Here is a 20,891-nt window from a genome sequence, read left to right as displayed (position 1 = left end):
TTTGGATTTACTCATATTGTATTCGCTCGTGTAAATCACTTTCCGCATACATCAAACTTTGGATGTAACATATTGTTCTGAAATGTGGAGAAACGAGACGTGCCCAACATGCAATACAATATTCCGAAGTGAATAATTATTCGGAAAGTGTTCTTGTTTCGGTTTCCCTCCCTCCCTTTCCCACCCCCCCTCTCGTTGATTTTGTTTCTTAACGAGTAATATTAATATAAGGTAACACTAATGACAAAAGAAAACAAGGAAAACAAATTAATATACACTTTGTATTCGTATTGGTGAAAAAAATAAATAAATGATAAAGATGAAGAGTTAGAAGATGATAATATAAGTAAATAAAAGAAGAGGATAGGAGAGAAAAAGAAAGAAGAACTGTTTTCTGTCGATTGTTTATTTTTAACCATAAACGAAAATTTACACATGATAATACTTGTCGATAAAATATCAAGTTGTAGTGATAGATAAAAAATGATTAAAAGTGAAGATTCACAAAAAAATAGTATTTTAGTTAGATCTATTAGTAAAATTTAAAACATAAAAATTTGTCTTATATTTTCACGACGGTTAGATTCATAAATTCGTATACTTTGATCTTATTTCATAAGAATATAGTTTAACTCGATTATATGAATTTAAAAACGATGCTTTTCTTCGCGGTAATTTCAATATGACATAGAGGACAATATCAGGGAAGTATATAAGTCGTGGAGTTCACAAACCTTGTTTGTGCCAGCGATCAAGTCTCCGGTATTGCAATGATCTCGTCAAGCATTGAAATCTTTGATTTCTCTGCACAAATTTCTATAAATATATAATTAATACATTCTAGATAAGTTGTAACTTTAAATATATACGTATATATAAATTTTAAATACATTTACTGATGCATAGTGGTGATATATATTTATATAAAAGTTAAACATTTTTGTCATTTTAAGAATGTTATTAATTTAGGAATATAAAAAAAAATTAAGTCAAATCTTTTTTCGTTTAATTTGATCTTGGCTATAATTTATTTTTAGATGGATAATAAATTAATGAGAGCAAATATATATATATAATCGAAAATAAAAAATTAACAAAAAATAAACTACTTTTAACTATCTTAAATTTTTTAAAAGTACTTCCTAATTGAACGTGTAGGTCGGGCTTACTGCGAGGTAATAAATATCGATTATCGGTGCTCTCACCTACGTAGCTGTGTATCGCGTGACACAAGTGCGTATGATATATGACATAAAATGGCGAGCTCTCTGTATGTCCGCTAAATTATTAAATACCAAATCATCGAGGGAACGTTATATTTCATCATTATAGATCGTTGTTGGCGTTAAATAACACGTCATTTTACGTACGTACAACGGATGTCAAAATAATTGAGATATTCGATGCCTCAAAATGTTCGAAAGCCTTTGCACGAATAGTACTACGACTTATATGCAATAAATAACAGATAGTAGCAAAAAACATCCACTTTAATTAGATAATAGCAAGAATATTTTCACGCGGAAGTTTTAATCAGTTATTACTTTACTTTTCCGTCAAATGGCTTATTAATACAAATTTGGATATTTTCGCAGAAATATTCATAGATACTTAATATTTCGAATTCCAAGAAATATAAAATGATAGAGGGATGTTCAAGAATTCCTTATGGAGTATTTAAACTAATTGAATGTTTCTCTAAAATAATATTCTACCTACCTTTAGCGTTAAGTGTGTTTTATAAAGTTTCCTCAAGGTATATCCACTTGGATTTGAGTATCCTCATTGATGCGTGGCTACGAATACGGAAACAAGTTGCAAATTGTCGCAGTAAAATAATGTGCCTGGTCTACCGCTTGGATTGGTATAGTTACGGTGATATATTATTTGCGGTGCTTCAACTACCTTCAAACAATTTACGTGAAATAAACGTGACGTAAATTTTACTATTTTCGATACCGCATAAGTTCAACTCAAACATTTATTTCAAAAAAATTTTTATTGGAATAATGTTGAAATTAAAATACGTAATGAGATCGATTGGTCGTATTAACGATCTGTGATAGAAAATAAATGATTTCAATTTACTGTAGAAGCAGTATTTGCAAAGTAGCATTGGGAAAGAGAACGAAATAATTAACGTTGAATGTCAATATCGAAATATGTTATCCTTCTGTATTTGATTGCCTTTCTCTAACGATTATTAATTAAATTGATATCAACATACCAAATTTTCATTTTAATTTATAAAACTACCTATACTAATATGTGTAATTATTTATTTCAGAGGCTGTTTACGATCTGCTGGTAACTTCTGTGACGTCAACGGACGATCAGAATTTTTATATCGACGATGGCCTCGACGGATTTCCGGCTTTTGGTTTCCGACCTGGGTCTGAAGTGAAACAACCCTATAGACTCTATCTTCCTGAGAAGTTGCCAGCCGAGTTTACCCTAGTAGCTATCTTTAAGCCAATATCCTTCAGGACTAGCTACCTCTTTGCAGTTCTCAATCCCTTCGAAACTGTAGTGCAATTGGGCATTCGAATTTCGGTAACTAAATAACTATATCAAATAGTAAGATTTTATTTCATTTTTAATTTTGTAGTATTTTATCGTTGGATTCTTCGTATAAAATTTTAACGAACCTAATAAACCTAATTAACACGTTGTTTATCGCAATACTAATTTCTACCTAACAGATTGAAACAAAAAACTTTATCTATGCTCGTATGATTAAAGAATGTTTTACTTTGGTGTCAAAGCATATCTGAATAGCCTGTCACATCAGGTTAGTGGAAAAATAACATTTGATTGCGACCCGCTGGCGTCGTCACACGCTAATCAACGTGTTAATTATATTTAAAATTGTAAATTTTTGTTTTAATATATAAACTAAAAGTTGATAATATTCTTTTCCCATCTGTTTTTTTAAAGGATGGTCCAGGCTCTAATCAGAACATTTCACTGGTTTACACGAATTCCGATGAGCATTCCCTTTCAGAGGAAGTTGCCAAATTCACTGTGCCAAAATTAACGAAGAAATGGTCTAAAATCGTCATTAAAGTGTCTATCTCCGATGTCACCTTATATTTGAATTGTCATGAAATGGCCAGACAGAGGGTAACTAGGATTCCCTTGGAATTAGTCTTCGATACTGCTAGTACACTTTACATGGCTCAAGCTGGACCACATATTCAGGAGAGATACGACGTAAGTCATTTGAATATTATTATCGAATTATTTATTATAAAAATTGACTTCAAAAATTTAATGCTATGATTTTAACTGTCTTTAAAATTCACGAGTCTCGTCGTAACGCGAGTATTTAAAAAGAAAAGGTTCAAATTGGCCATGATCTACAAGTGAAAGAAAATAAAACTTCATATGTGGAGATAGAGTGAGAGAACTCTAGACGAGGAATATTAAAATTTGTATGGAACAACCCATTTAAAAAAAATGTGTATAAATAAATAAGAATGTAGAGAAAATCTCATAATTTTTGTTTGTAAATGCACAATTATACTTACTTATTATAATTTTACAAATTCATCTGCTCAATGTCTAATATTATTATTAATATAAAAGTACTCGAATCGAATTTTAAACGAAAAATAAAAGTCTAACTTAGCAACGTCGTCCATCAGACTCCTTGAGATTCGTGATAAAATAAAAGTATTCAAGAACTTAAAATTCTACTTAAAGTCTTGTCTTGTCAAAAGTTGAATGATCGATGAATCAAGATTATCGATTTTATTGTGTCGAACAAACCCCAAGAACTTTCGTTAACGTATTTGCTTTTGACATTATCAGTGATGTGTGTGTATATTGCCATATATACTATAAATTTAATTAATAAAACGAATCAATCAATTTGGAATAAAATATTTCATATTTTATTTTCATTTTGGTAATGCATATAATAATTTCGTTCCCTGTGCCGTTATTTTTGATTAATCTGACTTCAAAATTGATATAACCGTACAAAATATTAAAAGTCAAATATCACGAGGGAATTGAAATATTACGCAATACATTAAAAATACATAAAATATAGGGTAAGTAATAATCATATGCAAAATATTTTGTAGATTGACGATTAATCGTTAAATGTGTCTTCATTGGCTTTGCTGAGTGTCACGAAGCTATCCACGATGATTTAATCCATACAATAGTCGATAGGAAACACGTTAATGGCAACGGTAACGCCGCGAATTATCTAGCTATGACAATTAGTTTCTATTTGAGACGCATTGTGATTCTCGAGTAAATGGCCACGCTTTAAACAGTGTACGGGCTCAGTCGTACAAATGATTCATGCGAAACCTTTGTTAATTAGTTGCCACCAGTAATTGTTGCAACGTGGCTCTGGTCAACATTTTGTTATAATTACATTACGTTCTATTGGTACGACGAAATACTGCAGTAGTGACACTATAATTAATAGGATACGTTCGCACGATGAATTTAACCAAACTTCCCATATTTTAGTCTGCGAATCGATTATTTCTTTCGTACTCGTATTAACATTAAATCCAGAGCACCTGTGTTTAGAGATGCCAAAAAGCGGAATTAATTTTCCGTCATTTCTTATCGAAAATATTAATCTTCGTTTAATCGATCTCGTTATCATGAATCGTTCTAGTGTAATATATTTTATAGGAAAGAGATGAAAAACCGAATTGTCAGCATTTGTCAATTTGTTTATTCAAGTACAAATGGATAAATGCATGAGGGTGAGCTTATTAGCAAAACATCCAGTCTGACGTCAGTATATTAATGCTTGTCACTATTCGATTTAAAAAGAAATCTAATTATAAGTCTTTTTTATTATTATTGTTATTATTACTTTTTTCATTTTCGGTCATTCGGTTTACTCGGTTTTACCCCATTCATATAGGTTTTTTTAAATGAAATATGAATAGGTTTTCCTACTTATGTTGGTGGATCCATTATTCTGATTTAATTGTTTCTATTTTTGTCTCTATGTAGAAACAATGCATGACATTTTCATTCATTTCGTTGTTCATTCCGTGTACTGTCTTAGTTTTCTATCCTTAGGGAAGCTTAGGAAACGCTTCTGTACGTTTTCTTCTTTTTTATTTTTCTCCATTTTTTCCGGTTTTTCCTTCTAGTCGTATCTTACCAGTAAGGATTATTAAGAAGGTATTTTGATCCTGCTATCCCACAGGGTTTATTATTATAATTATTATTATTAATATGTTGTTTTTCAAATTATTCTTAATCTTTTGAGTCTCAAGGAGCGCGATCGCGCTCTTCCATGTTTTGTCGAAAAATCCTAGTACATTTCGAGCACTATGACAAATAACGGTGCCGTCACTGACTGTCGAAGTAGTATTAAACAAGCACTATTGCGCTGCTTGGAATCTTTTCCACTCGATTAAGAGAAGCGCTATTGTGCTTTTCGGGCTTTTTCGACCGTGCTTTTTTAAAAGCCTCTGGGACTCAAACGGTTAAAGATGTTGATATTAGTTCTACGATCAAAAAGAAAGATGACTTTTTAAGATGATACATTTTTACTGTCAATTTCGAACGATCAGCTATGGGAATATTTGAGAAAAGACCAGATTATCGTTTACAGTATTGCATATATTCTCTTTAAATACAAGTTAATGGTATATTTGAAATTCCTTTTTTTATCATCCACAATGGATTTTCCAAAAGACCACTTTTATTTTTTTTTATTTCTTCTGTCATAAAACACGAACAATTAAAAAGGCAAAATTCGTTTAAGCTTTTGAAAGTAGTTATGCGAAATGAAAGTTGAAAAAAAAGGAAAAACATCTAAATACCAGTGCGCAAACAAAATTCAACGCATTCTGGGCAAATTTACAAATATTTTATTAAAATTGTTGATATATCTGTTGATTCATATAAAAATCGGTTTATGTTATTCCAGCCAGGTATGCTGTGTTTTATCGCAATAAAATCCAACAAAATTCACGAACCGTGCAATCGTTTATAAGCGTAATGAGACAAAAATGTATGAGAGAATAATAAAAAAAAATTAAAAATGATAGCATTGATACTATCATTTTAAAATTAAAATTATAGTATTGATACTTTGATTTTCATTCAAGATTCAACGTTATATCACCTATTTTAATTAACTCACATCTACTTTTTTGGTTTCTTTATTTTTTCGTATTATATATATACTTCTTCTTCTGTGTTTCGCTTTTTATAAGAAAAGATTAATATCATTGCATTTCACAAAGTTCGTAAAAACGTATTAATGTAGATAATAAAGAAAGCTTTCTTCTTTGTTTTTGTTTTTATTTTCCTTCTTAATTTTACATTAGTTCTTTTGTTTTTCTTTTTCCTCTCTCCCTCTCTCTGTCTCTCTCTCTTTCTTTCTCTTTCTCTTTCGTAGGATTTAAAATCGTAAAGATATAGGTTCGTATAGATAGCATACGAAAAGAGAGTAAAGAATGAAATTATTCAAAAGGTACAAACGCAAGAAACTCGAAATGGTCATTGCAGCGTATCCTTTTAGTGTCACAATTCGTTCGTACGGTGAACGTATCGACGTATTAACAGGAATATCGTTCAATTTGTGGCGGATTATTTGAGCGAATAAATTGGCCGAGCGTACCGATTAATTTCACTCGTTGGAATTGATATTTTCGCCATGGCTCTGACGCTTTTAATTTACCTACCTTCATGTATATCGTAGTACATATTTCGTTTTATCCGATTTTCTATTATCTTGTTTTTTTTCACAATAATAATAGAAGGAAAAAACAACGAAGAATATCGTGATCGTTGTCACTTAGATAGCAAAAGTAAATAGAATTATAAATAAAAAAAAGTATGTATTAGTAGGATTGAAATTGTTTTCCTGTTTTTCTTTTTCTTTTTTCTTTTCTTTTTTGAAAACGAATATAATCGTACGTTTTGTTCTCAATACTTAAAGTCGTAACATCAAACGTGTTAACTTCGCAAATTCATTTTTTCTCTTTCCCCTAGACATCAAGTTAATAATGTTGTTCCTTCGGGATTATGTCATCGGTTGTTTGCAAGTGTTCCCATCTCGTAGCTTCTTTTCTTTCGCCTGTTTGACTTTTACAATTAGTTATTCTTCTTCTTCTCCTCCTCTCACAGCTTATTTCTTGATATCTTTTCGGAATAATAGTGGAACACCAGGCAGGAAAGTTTGGTAGTTGTTCGAGCTCGTACGAATCGCAACTTCTTTTTCCGTCCGGACTAATCTCTATAAATTAAGAGAACGCGTCACCACCGGAAGGAAGGAAGGAAATGAAAGAAAAAGAATAAGGACTATGAACGACAAAATGACAATAAACAGAGCGTGCATATTTTATATTTGACGTGGGTGAGTTCACCTGGCCGAGTTTCGTGAAACTTAACTTTCTTTGTTTGACTTTTTTTTTAATCAAATGTTGAGTCGTTTGCATATGCATCTATATATGCGTATGTATTATATAGGCAAACTGATGACAATATAGACAACCCAATTTTTAGACTTTGTTTAATATTAAAAAGAAAATATTATAATAATCAAAGTTATCTTATATAATTTAAAATTATAATACAAGACAAAATTTAGGATGTTACAACGAGAAAATATTTTAATTGGTAAAACTATACGTTTAAAAGAACCCATTGGATTTCAAATAATTACCTTTAATATTTGAAAATATATAAAATTAATTAGTAAAAGTAATTCCTTTTATTTAAATACTTTTTCATGCTATCACGATCTATCGATTAAACTCGAGACTCGAGTAAATACATATCTTGTTCATTTAAAAAGGCGAATGTGGCTGTTTGTAAAATTCAATGAATAGACGACGTGCTACGGAAGAAGGCGAGGATTAAATAAAGAACGAGAGACCGGATGCGATTCATGCTTCACCACTATCCTTACAACTACCATCAGCATTACCAAAGCTGCCTTACCACGTACGCGCTATACCGAATCACACTTTACTTCCTCGCTGTTTCTCTTTTCTCAAGTTAAGCGTTTCTGCTTTTTAATAAGCACTCCTACGCTCGAAATTACGAGCACGTTTCAGACCATTAATCAACGACGACACGGTGTACCTTACTTTCTAATCCTTTCTCTCTTTTCTTGTCTTTTTTTTCTTTCCTTCCTTTTTTTTTTTCAACTCTCGAAATATACACTTAAGCGAGTCGAGAGGGAGACCCAAGCTTCTTTCTCGAAGTTTAACGAGGCAATATTTGCAGTAAGGAAAGTATCCTACAAACGAGATACCCATTGTATCCCCGAAGCAAACGACATATAATAAATTTTCTCGTTGAAAGCTAGCTATTCGAGTGTGTAGTATAATTTATTCGAGGCGACAACTGAGAGAAAGAGAAAGAGAGAGAGAGAGAGAGAAAGGATGAGAGAATTAAAGAGAATTTTCTCTTTCTCTCTCTTGAACCGTTTCATGACTTTCTCCCTTCGTTCGAATTTCCCCTCTCTTTTAAAGTCATTTAAATTCTCGCCTTCGATCTATCTAATTCTTGGCATCGTACCATTATTTCAAGAGTACCGTCATTGATGTCAAGATAGGGAGTCGTACGAGAGTTCTCTTTGTGCTTTTCCGTGCGTTGAATCGAGAACCGCATCAATTAATTTACGAGTGTGATTTCCATTTGCCGTCGTACGATCGAACGAACTTCGCAATCAACCCCCTCTGAGCTTTTCTATCATTTTACTTATCTAACTTCCATTTAGATAAAGAATGATTATCTTACCGGTAATCATTTATGGCAGCAAATCATTGCCATTTACGTTACAAAACAAGACAAAATTTCGGATATTTTATTATATATTGCATGAAGTAAAGTACTTCGAAAAATAATCGGCTCAAAACGCGATGAGGGGATATTGTTAAAGTTATAAAATCTTGTCGATTTAAATGGGCAAGTCACGTGGCGCGTATGGATAATTATCGAACTGCGTATAAAATAATAAGTAGTAGACTTAATGGTAAAATACCATTGGTTAGACCATAAGTTATGTGGAAAGACAATATTAGAAAAGGTCTTAACAAAATGGAGTACGAGAATTGCAAATGGGGGATCTTGTGCAGGGACGAAACATTAGCGGGATTTGATATTTGCGACAATGAAATTTCGAGCTCCTAAAGCCAGCTAATAATAATAATAATAACTTCCCGTTACATATAAATATTTTATATATCGATAAAAATATCACCTATGGTAAAATTTCTTAAAAATGTTGTTGGAATTGAATTAAAACTCATTACATAATAAAGTCGATAGGATCATTTCCTACCCTATCGATGCCTATAATCGATATTTATTCTATTATATTATTTTATTTGTTTTCACATTTATTGTTTCGAAAAATACGAAAAAGAGAGTTTATCGAAAATCCGATACAATCGATCGTTTTCTATTTTATTGAATTTCCTTTAATTACCTTTCCCCTTATCGATATCAACTTCACAATTTTCTATTCGAGTTAGATGAATTAATTGAAGTTTCAAGAAGTTGTGGATTCTCAAAGTATTTGAAGAAACTCTAGAAGGAGATAAGAACGGTGGAGAGAAAAAGAAAGAGAACGTTTCGTCTTTACGATGGGAATCTTGCGATAAGAATAGTCCGAAAGATTTCGTCTGGGGAAACGCAAGTAGAGCGTAGGGGTCTTGCTTTCGTAACAGAAATACATTTTACTTGTTGGAAACGTAAGGAAGATGATATGGATATGCACATCGTGTTCTCGCGTCAGAAAACGAGGATTGTGCTATAAAAGTGCGAAAAAGGTGACGAAGTTTCAGTTATGACGCGAATAAAAGCACCGATGTTCTTTCGACGATTCTCGATATGTGTGTACGTGTATTTTACTTTTGTCTCTCTTTTTTCTTTTACGCAGGTAAAAGAGAAAAATAAAGATTACTTCATTGCAACATTTAGACGTTTGTAAAGTCAAATTTCGTATCCTACATAATTTTATTACGGTAGACATCGATTTAACATGTACATACATACAATCGAGAGTAGGTACATGTAGATTTTACGATCCTCTTTTTTTCTCGGGAAAATGTATTATGCTGGTTAGCAAATTTTTAGTAGATATAATATTCTCTCAATTTTCGTTTACTTTTTGGTTTTTATTGGCTAAGTTGACGTGTTCTTTTTACGATACGCTTAAGATTTAAGACATAATTTGCATTTTTGTAATTATCAATAATTCAATAATTATATTATCATTTATCGTACAATCATACAACTTCAATATAATATTATAATACTTACACAGTTAATGCATATGCATATATATATTCATATTAATACATCTAAATTGGAATGGAATATTCAATAGCAATAACCTTTTACATAATACACTGTAAATGAATATCTATCGTAAGCACTAGATTGTCGATTGAGAAGAGAAGCAATTTCACCCTTTACACGCTCGTGCAAGCTCACGATAAAATTATATTCCTACCGCAACGAGACGCGAAGAGATTACGTCATTGCGTGAAATTAGCAGTTTTTAAAGGGAGACCTTACCAAGCCCTTACATTAAGGTATTACTTTGTGAAATAAACAAAAAATAAAGATGTAGTAAGAAACAGTATAGTAGTTTGGCCAACAATGAGCTTTCTATAAAATGATCGTTCTAATATTTCCAGAAGAGTTGGGAATTTTTGTCGAGCCCTGAGAATTTTGTTCCTACGTAGCTTTACTCGTCGTCGTAGAAATTTTCTTTCTTTCTTACTCTCTCGACGCCTTTTAGTAATGTTCGTCTCTCTTTTTCTCCATCTTCTTTCTTTTTACCTTCTTGTATTTTTCTCAGCTCTATTCCTATACTTTCTCTCTCTCTCTTTCTCTTTCTCTTTCTCTTTCTCTTTCTTTATTTTTCTCTCTTTTTCTCTTTCTTTCTTTTCTTTCTCTATCTTTCATTCTTTTTATCTACTTGTGTTTTCTTCTGTTCCACTCCTACACCTTCTATCTCTTTCTTTCTTTTTATCCTTTTGTTTTCTCTGTCCAGCTTATATGGTTTCTCTTTAACTTTCTTCTTCTTCTTTCCCTATCTTTCTTGTTTTTTCTTCATTGTCTTTCCCCATAGCGGATTCTTTGTAGTTCTTTTAGTGTCTTGGTATTGTACCTGTGATCCTCCAGGCCGTGTCTCGCGTGCACTCGCCATTGCATCAGATTCTTTTCTTTATTTTCTTTTCCCGAGAGGGTTTTTTCCCGTCCACTCTGTTTGTATACGTGTTCTTCCATGTATTTGTACATACATTTGTTTCTATGCAAGTATATATATATTACATATCTACCTACATATATATTTCTGAAAATAATTTGGCCTAAGAACAGTACGATTTTTAGAAGAATTGCAATGGAATTTTAAGCTCGACGAACGGCTACCCTTATCGTCTTTGAGCCGTTGTTGCTTAAGGAAAAGAAAATTCGTGATGGAATTTTCACAGACGATCGAGCACGCTTCTCTTATACATTTTCTTCGTATATTCGGAGTTTAATCTTGACCATAACGTTCTTTTAGATATATTAATATTATTTTCATTTATTTCTATAATACTCCTAACTCCTCAAATCTTTTCAATTATATTTATAAGTATAAAAATTTCAGTATTATTATGTTATTTTTTTTACTCTTAAAAATACATTTTCTTTTTCAATCTTGTTGTGGTTATGTTTGTGCGTGCGTGTAAAATTCACAAACATAAGATAGTCTTTCGAACGACTGTTTCGTTGTTTTTAAATATAAAACTAATTAAATAATTACGAGATTATAAAATGATGAACGTTCTTTAATAAGTTTCGATACTTACATAAGTCGTCTTGTATAAATAACTTTCATTGCATCACTTCAACGCGCTCATTTATTCCCCGGAACATCCATTGAAATAAATTATCTGAAATTCTTGATAATTTGTTGTGCTCGTTCGTACACGTGTCTATAACCATTTAATTAACGTCTAATTGAAAGAAAAATTTGACTTCGTTTAATAATCAACAATTAAAATTGAAAATTCATGATTTCAACTATTTGCCAGCGTAAAGCTTGGGAAAAGGGCAATCTGTAATTGTGAGTACAAAGATTCACCTCAGTAAAGAGACAAGCGCATAATCATCTTCCACCAGAGAAACCTACCGTCCCTATTTCAAAACCACCCTTAGACATGGCTCTATCTGGGGTTTTTCCCTATAAAAGTTAAGACGATAATATAGCTTACACCGCGGATGGTTATATCACCCAAGTATTCACCTTCATATATCCGGCATTGACAGTAATAGTCGAAAAGATATAGAAGTCCGAGGTGATTGAAATTGATTAACCACCATGTCATCTTCCAGTACACTCTCGAGCAATTAAGAGATAATCTATTCACTGGAATGAAGGAAATTTATCATAATTATCCCTATCTTGTCATATTATTGCCGTCATTTAATTCCTGGAAAAGGGAACCTTCCTGGTCCTGGCTAACTTCGCTAAATGCAGAGTAGCTAATACAAGCTAAACAACCTTTCTAAAAAAACCCTGTCAGTTGAAACGGGAATATACAACTACATTTATTTTGCACTATTTACTATAAATTATTATATAATGAGCCCTGATTTATTTAAATGGACAAAGTTTAAAGCTGCAATTAAAAATTTATCTTTGATTTACTGGTTCACTCTAAAATATCGATTACGTCCATTTCCGAGACATATCACTATTTATATGGAATCCTTTCTTTTTCATTTATTATATTATTTAATAAAGATCATAGAAAGAAATAAGTTTCGAAGGCAATACCATGTTCTCGTTTGCTTTCCTCTTCGACGAACTCATTTAAATACTGATGGACGCGGATTATTTTCTTGCCGCAACCGATTTGCATTTTCACTCATACCATCTCGCTTCGCACTCTCGTTATTTTTTCTCTCTCTCTCTTTCTCTCTCTCTCTCTATGTGTCTTTCTTTTTCACTCTTTTTCACTGTGGCTACCCCTCATTTTCTCTCTGTTGTTCGACCTCTCCATCCGGTTTTCTCTCTGTCACGTGACGACGGCACTGTTGTTCCGAACGACGGATAGTAAATTGATTATCGATTCCGAATAAATTCTGTTGAACTCGTTGTAGCTCGATCAGCGGCCTCTTAGCTTTCTTCTTAAGAGGAACTATCGAAGAATCTCGCCTCTATCAAGTTCCGTAGGAAGAGTGTTCATACTTGGATACTTCTATAATTGCACAAATTTTAACTCTATTTTGATAGAAAAAAAAGGAGGAAAAACAAAGAGTCTGTTAATGTTGGAACGCGATACGAGTTTCGAATAAAGTGTCACGTACGGATCGAACGATGTAGTATTTAATCCGGAGAATAATATTATACCAGCTTTTCTGAAACGATTAAAACCATTTCTGCGATATCGAATATGCTCGTAACGATTTACCATTGACCGATAATACTGAATTACTTCGAAATCTCCTCGAAATTCGTTCAAATTAATGCCGCTTTTAGTATCCTGTTTTTATTTCGTTAATTACTTCTTTATACTATATCTGGATATTTGAAATGTTAATCGTTGTTTACTTTTTAGAATGGCGAGTATCCGTAAATAAAATTCGAAATGATTAAAAGATAAAGTAAGAATAAAATAAATTTTTGTAGAAAGAAAGAATATAAAAGGAAAAACAATTTTGAAGACACTATTTCCCATTCTTTTACACCTTTTTGCAACTTATCATGGAAAAACACTCTTTCCGTTAGAAACTGCGCGAAGAGAATAACTATCGGGTGCAGATAAAATAAAAAAAGAAAAAAAGAAAAAAAGAAAGAAAGAAAACAAAGGAAAACAAAAACAAAAGCCAAGAGATAGAAGAAGGTAAGAAAAAGCAAAAAGGAGGCGCGAGGACGAGCCCTGAGCGTACATTCGCGACGTTGATCTTTGAGTTCCAAAGCACGAACGCGAGAGTGGAAACTTTCCTTTCTCGTGCACGGCTTACAAAGTTCTCCAAGAAATCTTGAGGCGAGCGGTAAACCGGAAGCGATGCGAAAGTAATTATCCGGCTACTTAGAAATTTAACACCGTACCTTCGACGGTAAAAGAGTTTTCTACCTTATCCTTTTTTTCTCCGTTCTAGTCAACCCTTTTCACGAGGACCTAGACCTATTATTTCTGATACCCTAATTACATCAACGTTAGTTCTCGATTGAGCGAGAAATGCAATACTCATTCGAATGGAAAATAATAATAGGATAACCTATCAAAAACTGACTACTTTGTAATTTCATGTCGCCGTTGAACAGATATGATTCTTTCATAATTGACTTTTCTTTTTCTTTTCTAAATTATTACAACGTTTCATTTTTTGTTTAATTATTTATTTATTTTAATATTTCCAATATTACGAAATGAATAATGTTTAATCAATGCAAATTTGTTTCAAAATCCATTAGGTTTTATACACAAAATTTATATTATTATTCAAATCGTAGAATTCAAAATTAATAAAATTACGATTTTTTGTGTTTATTATTAAACTAATTATGAAGAAGATAGGTAAGAAATTTTTAAATTAGAAATTATTTTCTTTTCTCGATAACAAGGTAATGTTTGATATTTTTTCTGGAAAGAAAAAAGTTAATTTAATTACAAGCGGTAGTTTACGTTTTATATGTATCTTAAAATAAAGGAGATAATACTTGTCGTTGGAAAATAAAATTTATTATAAAATCTCACATTCGTAGCATGAAAAAGTACTGCGGAATCTTACGCTAATGATAAAGCTGAAGTTTTCTTTGATATAGTACATTAGTAACGTCATGCTCACTTTTCCTTCATTGTTTTGTTTCTAAAAAGAGAAAGAGATTCATTTTTTGTCTCGGAACGATTCTCGTGACTACTTGACGTTACAATTGAAATTAAGATAAAGAAGATACTCAAGAGGAAGATCGGAAAACTTTGAATACGAAAAGAAATAAGAAGCACGATATTTATCGTAAGGCTTTCTCATAGTTTTATTACATCACTACGAAAAAATAAGCAATTGCGATCTTGTAGGAGAAACATACAAAGTAACTTGCTTTCTAACGAGGACAAACCTTGTCACGCTATACCATTATGTGTTTTAACAACATAAGAAAAACGTAAGGAAGATAGATACGTATGTGTTTGAGATACGAAACGTAAACTAGTCAATATCGAAAGATTCTGCCAAGAAATAAATAGCTTATCGATCGAATGTTTCAATAATGTCATGGAAAATTTATCGTATAAGATTATTAGCTGCTTTTCTATTTTCAAATGATCGATTATTGGATAATTCTGTTACAATATATTAAGTACATATATATAGTAAATATAACGATGTATCGATCATTTTAACCATCAAACATTAGGATCGTTTACGAACACGTTAATTAAAATTTAAATACAAATGTGATTGAAAAATTACATTTAATTTAACATGTTTATGTATGATTTAACGTGTACGCAATAATGCATTCTTCGTTAAATTTCATAAAAAGATTTTTGATTATATAGGCTTTTTTTTATCATTATTTTCATTTTCATTTTAATTTAATAGATATTATAATATTGAAAGATTAATATAACACGATATTTCAATTGCATCGAATCTCGTATTCATATAGTTTCCTTTTATTATCACTTGGGTAATTAAAATGATCGACATAGAATTCTCGGAAATTTTCGGGAAAACGTGGTCGAAGCAATCGAATAAATAACGATTAATAAATAACTACAACGTCGTCTCTTCGACGCAAATTCATGGATAATCGAACGAATACCGTCACGGCCAGCCTCGTCCACTCTCGAAATTTGCCAACAAATCCTGCCTTTCAACGTGAATACTCCAAACGCAATGGTAGACACTCGAAATGCAATCGAGTCTCGACTGATTAAAACGCGATCGACGCGCCACCGAATTAGCATAAACAAATTCTTCGTAGCATTTTTTTCTCTATCAACCAGTCGTTCCAAACCTTTCCCCCTAAACCACCTTCTCTCACCATTTTCATCGTTTGCTTCAGGCATGTTTGTCCCATCGCTTTACACGAATTCTCTCACTCGGAACAATTTTAATCGTTGTTGTTTGTCACGAAAAAACAATGGAAAACGATTTGCAAGTGGATGCAATTAATTTTCCTAGGTTGTTGTTTTCTTCTTCGATCATCGTTAATTGTTCTCTCTTGTTTTTTTTTCCTTGTTTTAGGTTCTTTTTCACAGACGATTATTATAATAATTTTCTTTAATATTGATATATTTTTCATTTAATTTGACTATTGTAGTAGAATGTTAACTATCATTACCAGGTAGTTTATCATCCATGTTCGTGAGTCATGTATCTGTGTAGACGTGTTTGAAAAAATGTGAGACGATTCTTTATTCATAATCTTTGTTTCTATATTTTTACCTTTTTTATAGTTTTCACCACGAACATCAAGTAATCATATAATACGTTAGTATTGTACTTTAGTTCCTTATCAGATTTTATAGGAAAAACATGTAAGAAATCTATTTCAATTTACCATTTAACATACTACCCATATAATAATATATTTAGATCATAGATAATTTTAGTTCTTTTTATTCATGAATATTGATGAATCTTTGCCACTATTTACGGATCTCAGAAACGAAATGAATAAGGAATGAGTTAATCAATTTAGCTATCTTTGTCTACAGAATTATACAAATGAATCAGCAAGGACGAATTTTGTCGAAAATTTGAACTTTCTGAATCTTGTAAATTGCATTATATCTACCTTTAGATCTGTTCTTTATATTATAAAATAAAAGTGTAATATATAGTAACATATATGTGAGTAATATATGTATTTCGATCAGACGTCAGTAATACAATGACACGACGACGTTGAAAATCGATAGACAAGAAAATATCGTAAAACTTTGCTGTCTTCCATATTCCAGTTTCTTCGTACGATCTTATATCACGAGACACAGTGAATACACGCAAAGGAAAATATCGATCGTTCCGATCGAGTAAACTGTAAAAGAAATTTTGTGGTATGTATGTTCTCAGTGTGACGGCAGTTTCTTATGACAGCGATATTACACACGGTCAGCCATGGCAGCTAGCAACGTTTATCTAGCTTCAAACCCTGTATCCCTTGAATCCCCAGGTGGTACCTCACAACACCGATTCCGATACACGTTCGATAACACTAAGGCGAAAGAACTCAGTAAAATGGCGTTTCCCGCGCTATGCGTACCTTCTGTATTTACTATTTCTAAGGTATAGCTCGATTCTGGGGCAACGTTTCTAGCACGAAATTTGTTACTACCTAGCTTTCGTTTTATCGGCCAACAAAAAGCAACCCCTTTCTTTCTCTTTCTCTCTCTTTTTCTTCTACGGATCGGATCGGTGACATAACTCCTACAGTTTCTTGCTCACTATTGCAATCGAGAACTTCTGAAATACGACTTATTCGAACATTCACAATTTATCAGATGTTACTAAAGCTGGGAATTAGAAACTGTAATCAATGAAATTTTATTACAGCACAATATGGTTCGCTAGATTTTTATACTATTCTTTTTACTTTTTTATCTTATAAAAATTGAAACTTCAATCTTTTATTCATCTATAAATATATAAGAATGAAAACAAGCTTAGGATGTAATTTTCATTGTAGATGGTTGATACAATAATAATAATTATATAATTATTATCATAATTATATTTAATATAAATGTAATATTCACGCAAATTAAAATATTTTTTTTGCGTGGAATAAATATAATATTTTGTATTAGAAAATATGTTAAAAAATCATATTATCTTATTCTATTAAATAAAACTTTAATAAAATCTGAAGTTTATAAGCTCTTTATAAGCTCTTTTCGTCTTAAACTCACTTACTCTTCTCTTTCAACTCTGTTTCTTACTGATTTCCGATGTAATCGTGCGTTTTCCTTCTCCTGCCAATTCCAACCATCTTTTCTATAAATATACCGCTCTATCTTTTGTTGTTACATGTTCATAAATTTTTATATATATTGTTATATTAATATAAGTTCTATTGTTAAACCATTTTAAATATTAATCAACCATTATATGAGCCAAATTAACGTTTCAATTTATTCTTTATAGTTATTTCGAGAACAAAACACTACACACTAATTGTTAAAATTGTTGAAGTGCAAAAAAAAAGAAAAAACATTCTTAATCCTTTTCCTAATCAGGAAAAGAAACGCTTGGATAAACCGAAGTACTATATTCAGAGTCTAATTTGAGGGAATTCCAAGATCCTCTCATTCTCGCCTGGTTGAAAACCACTAATTCGTTCCACAATATCTGTCTTTCTCTCCGCAATCTCTGTGTAGCGCCATTACTTCTTTGAATCTGCAGGCGTGACCATTCTATAATCTTTCTTGACGAGCTTCGACGATATCCACTTTGAAAAAGCTACGAATAAAGATAATAAATAACCTTTTTTCTCTCACTACATTTTCTTTATTCTCTTTTTTTGTTTAAATCGATCGCTATTCGAATTTATCTTTTTCGATGTATTATTTCTAATGTATTTTCCGAGAAAAAATAAAAAAAATATTTCAAGAAAACAAGAGAGACAAATGCGTTAACGTAAACCCTTTGAGTGCTGAATATTCCCTGTGGTAACAATCCGCAAAAGGATAGTAAAACGCGCCTAGTGGTTACGATCGTTGGGGACGAAACACTTTTTTTGCTAATATGAACTATGTTAATTGAATTAAAAATAAATATATTATATATATATATATATATGCGTTCTTCGTCCATACAGATAGCTTTCGCTGGAAGCATATATTATAAACAACATATATTTTCCAAAATATAAATTAAAAATATATAAATTATATAAATAAAAAATATTATCCCCGATATATAAATTACATATTCTATTAAATATAATCGACTTCAGGAATGCGGCAAATTTTGAGTAAAATCTGCGCATTCGCGTATTGTATTACGTCAATAATTTTGTTCTCTGGAATACTCAACGATCTCGTTCTCACCGTCTGCTAGCACGCTAACCAATCGGCCTGTTAGTTGATAGGCTAGCTTAAATAAAAAATGGAAAGTTTTATCGGACGTACGGAAATTCCGTTGAATGAGCGCGGGATATTGCGTCGAACACGTCGCCGATGTATTTTGTTCGTAACGCGACGAGCGGAAATTTCGAATCAAAAGATGGAATCACCTGTGTGTCGACGATGATAGGAAACACGTTGTTTCCGAAAGAATGCACGTTTTGCGATGCTTCCGTCGATAGCTGTCGCGTTGTGGCTGCTGTATAAATTGGAAAAATACACTTTTCGAATTGACGCTTTTGCCCCTTTCATTTATATTCTTTCTTGTTTATCCTTTTTTTTTTTGGATAGCATATCGGTATCAATGTATATATTTATATTCGGCTTTTTATTTTGGTTATTATATACAGAATAAACCATTCATGTAACTGAAAAGTTTTCAATTACCTTAAAAATAGGGCATGTTTAAAATTGAAAGAAAAAATAAAAAATCTGTATAAAAAGTGTACTAACGGTAATTATTACAATTTTTAATTTATCGCATTAAGAGTTGTTCGCTTCTCGACTGTATCATTTTAATTCGGTAAGGAAAACTTCATGAGACGTGTAACTAACTCCTTGTAATTAATTTTTAAAATTTGCCTAACTTTTCATGCGCAAATAGAGTTACACCCGTAGAATCTTTCGTTAAAATACATGCATATTAAATACGATGAAAGATTGGTTGAAATCATGGAGAGTGCTTGTTACGTTCCACTTCAACATCCATATTATTATTACTACTATAATTGTAAATAACTGTATAATTATTTATGTACATATAAAAAAAATCTATTTCTTTAACTCTAGTTTTCCTAATCGTAAGACACCATTCCAATTGCTACCACTTCCATGAAATAGAAGACGTGAAAGTGATATATTAATAAATCTCACTAAACATCACTTTTAATGTTTTTGTCAATTTGGGATCATTAAAACAGCTGCAAGACAAGCATTGCTCGTTCAATCAATTTCTTGTCACGATAACCGAAATAATGCAGCTACAATGACTAGTAAAAAATGTTCCATTCGATGGGCTGACGTATTTTCGATGTTGAAAAAATGATAAAAGGTGGGAAAAAAAATACGATAATAAATTTATTAAATTACGTTGGGTCGTGTATTCATAAATGCTCTTTTACATATTCGTTTCGGAGAACATAAACTTGCAGATAAAACGTCAATTAAACTAAACATAACAAAAACAAAAAATAAAAATAAAATTAGAAATAAAAGAGAGAATAGAAAAAAATATATAAAAAATACGAAAAAAGAAATAGAAGGAGAAGAATAAATAATTATTTTTTCGTCTAGACTAGAAGTGATATTTTGCTGCACGGGATGAAAATATTTTTGGCATGAGTGTCAGCTGTGACTTATAAAACCCGAGAGAATAACAATAGCTACTTTTCGATGGCGATGCATAGAGTATTTTTTGTGCGATTTATTATAAATACCATAAAAATGAAAAATTAATGTCTAGAGAGCTGGAACCATTGTTGTTATAGATATTGGACTAATCAACAAATGTCATAGTAACATTAAAGTCTTATTGTGACTCATTTAGCAATTACAATTTACGTTTTCTCTGAAAAATTAAGTATTTAAAGTGAGTAAATTGGAAGAAGATAAAATATTTTTCACTTCTCGAGAGATTAAAGAAACAGCAAGATCTACTATTAAATTTACTGTCAACAAAATCCAAGAAGCGATGCTTGGATACATATATATATATAAACAAGATTTAATAAGTGACGCAAAAGCATAAAGGCTTCAGTTATTAAAGGAAAAATTCTTATCGCATATTTTGCATAAAAATCG

General features: G+C 31.6%; 1 protein-coding gene across 1 annotated transcript in view; it reads left to right on the top strand.

The window, feature by feature from the left end:
* Nucleotides 1-20,891, top strand: part of LOC122522183 (collagen alpha-1(XVIII) chain) — a 200,575-nt gene that overhangs the window by 59,314 nt on the left and 120,370 nt on the right. Inside the window, 2 exon segments of the mRNA XM_043643021.1 lie at nucleotides 2,288-2,553; nucleotides 2,938-3,213. Of these exon segments, the coding sequence (XP_043498956.1) occupies nucleotides 2,288-2,553; nucleotides 2,938-3,213 (542 nt within the window).

Source organism: Polistes fuscatus, unplaced genomic scaffold, assembly GCF_010416935.1.
Source record: "Polistes fuscatus isolate 324 unplaced genomic scaffold, CU_Pfus_HIC Scaffold1, whole genome shotgun sequence".
Classification (NCBI taxonomy): domain Eukaryota; kingdom Metazoa; phylum Arthropoda; class Insecta; order Hymenoptera; family Vespidae; genus Polistes; species Polistes fuscatus.
The sequence above is the reverse complement of the archived record's forward strand: the minus strand, read 5'-3'. Positions and strand labels throughout refer to the sequence as shown.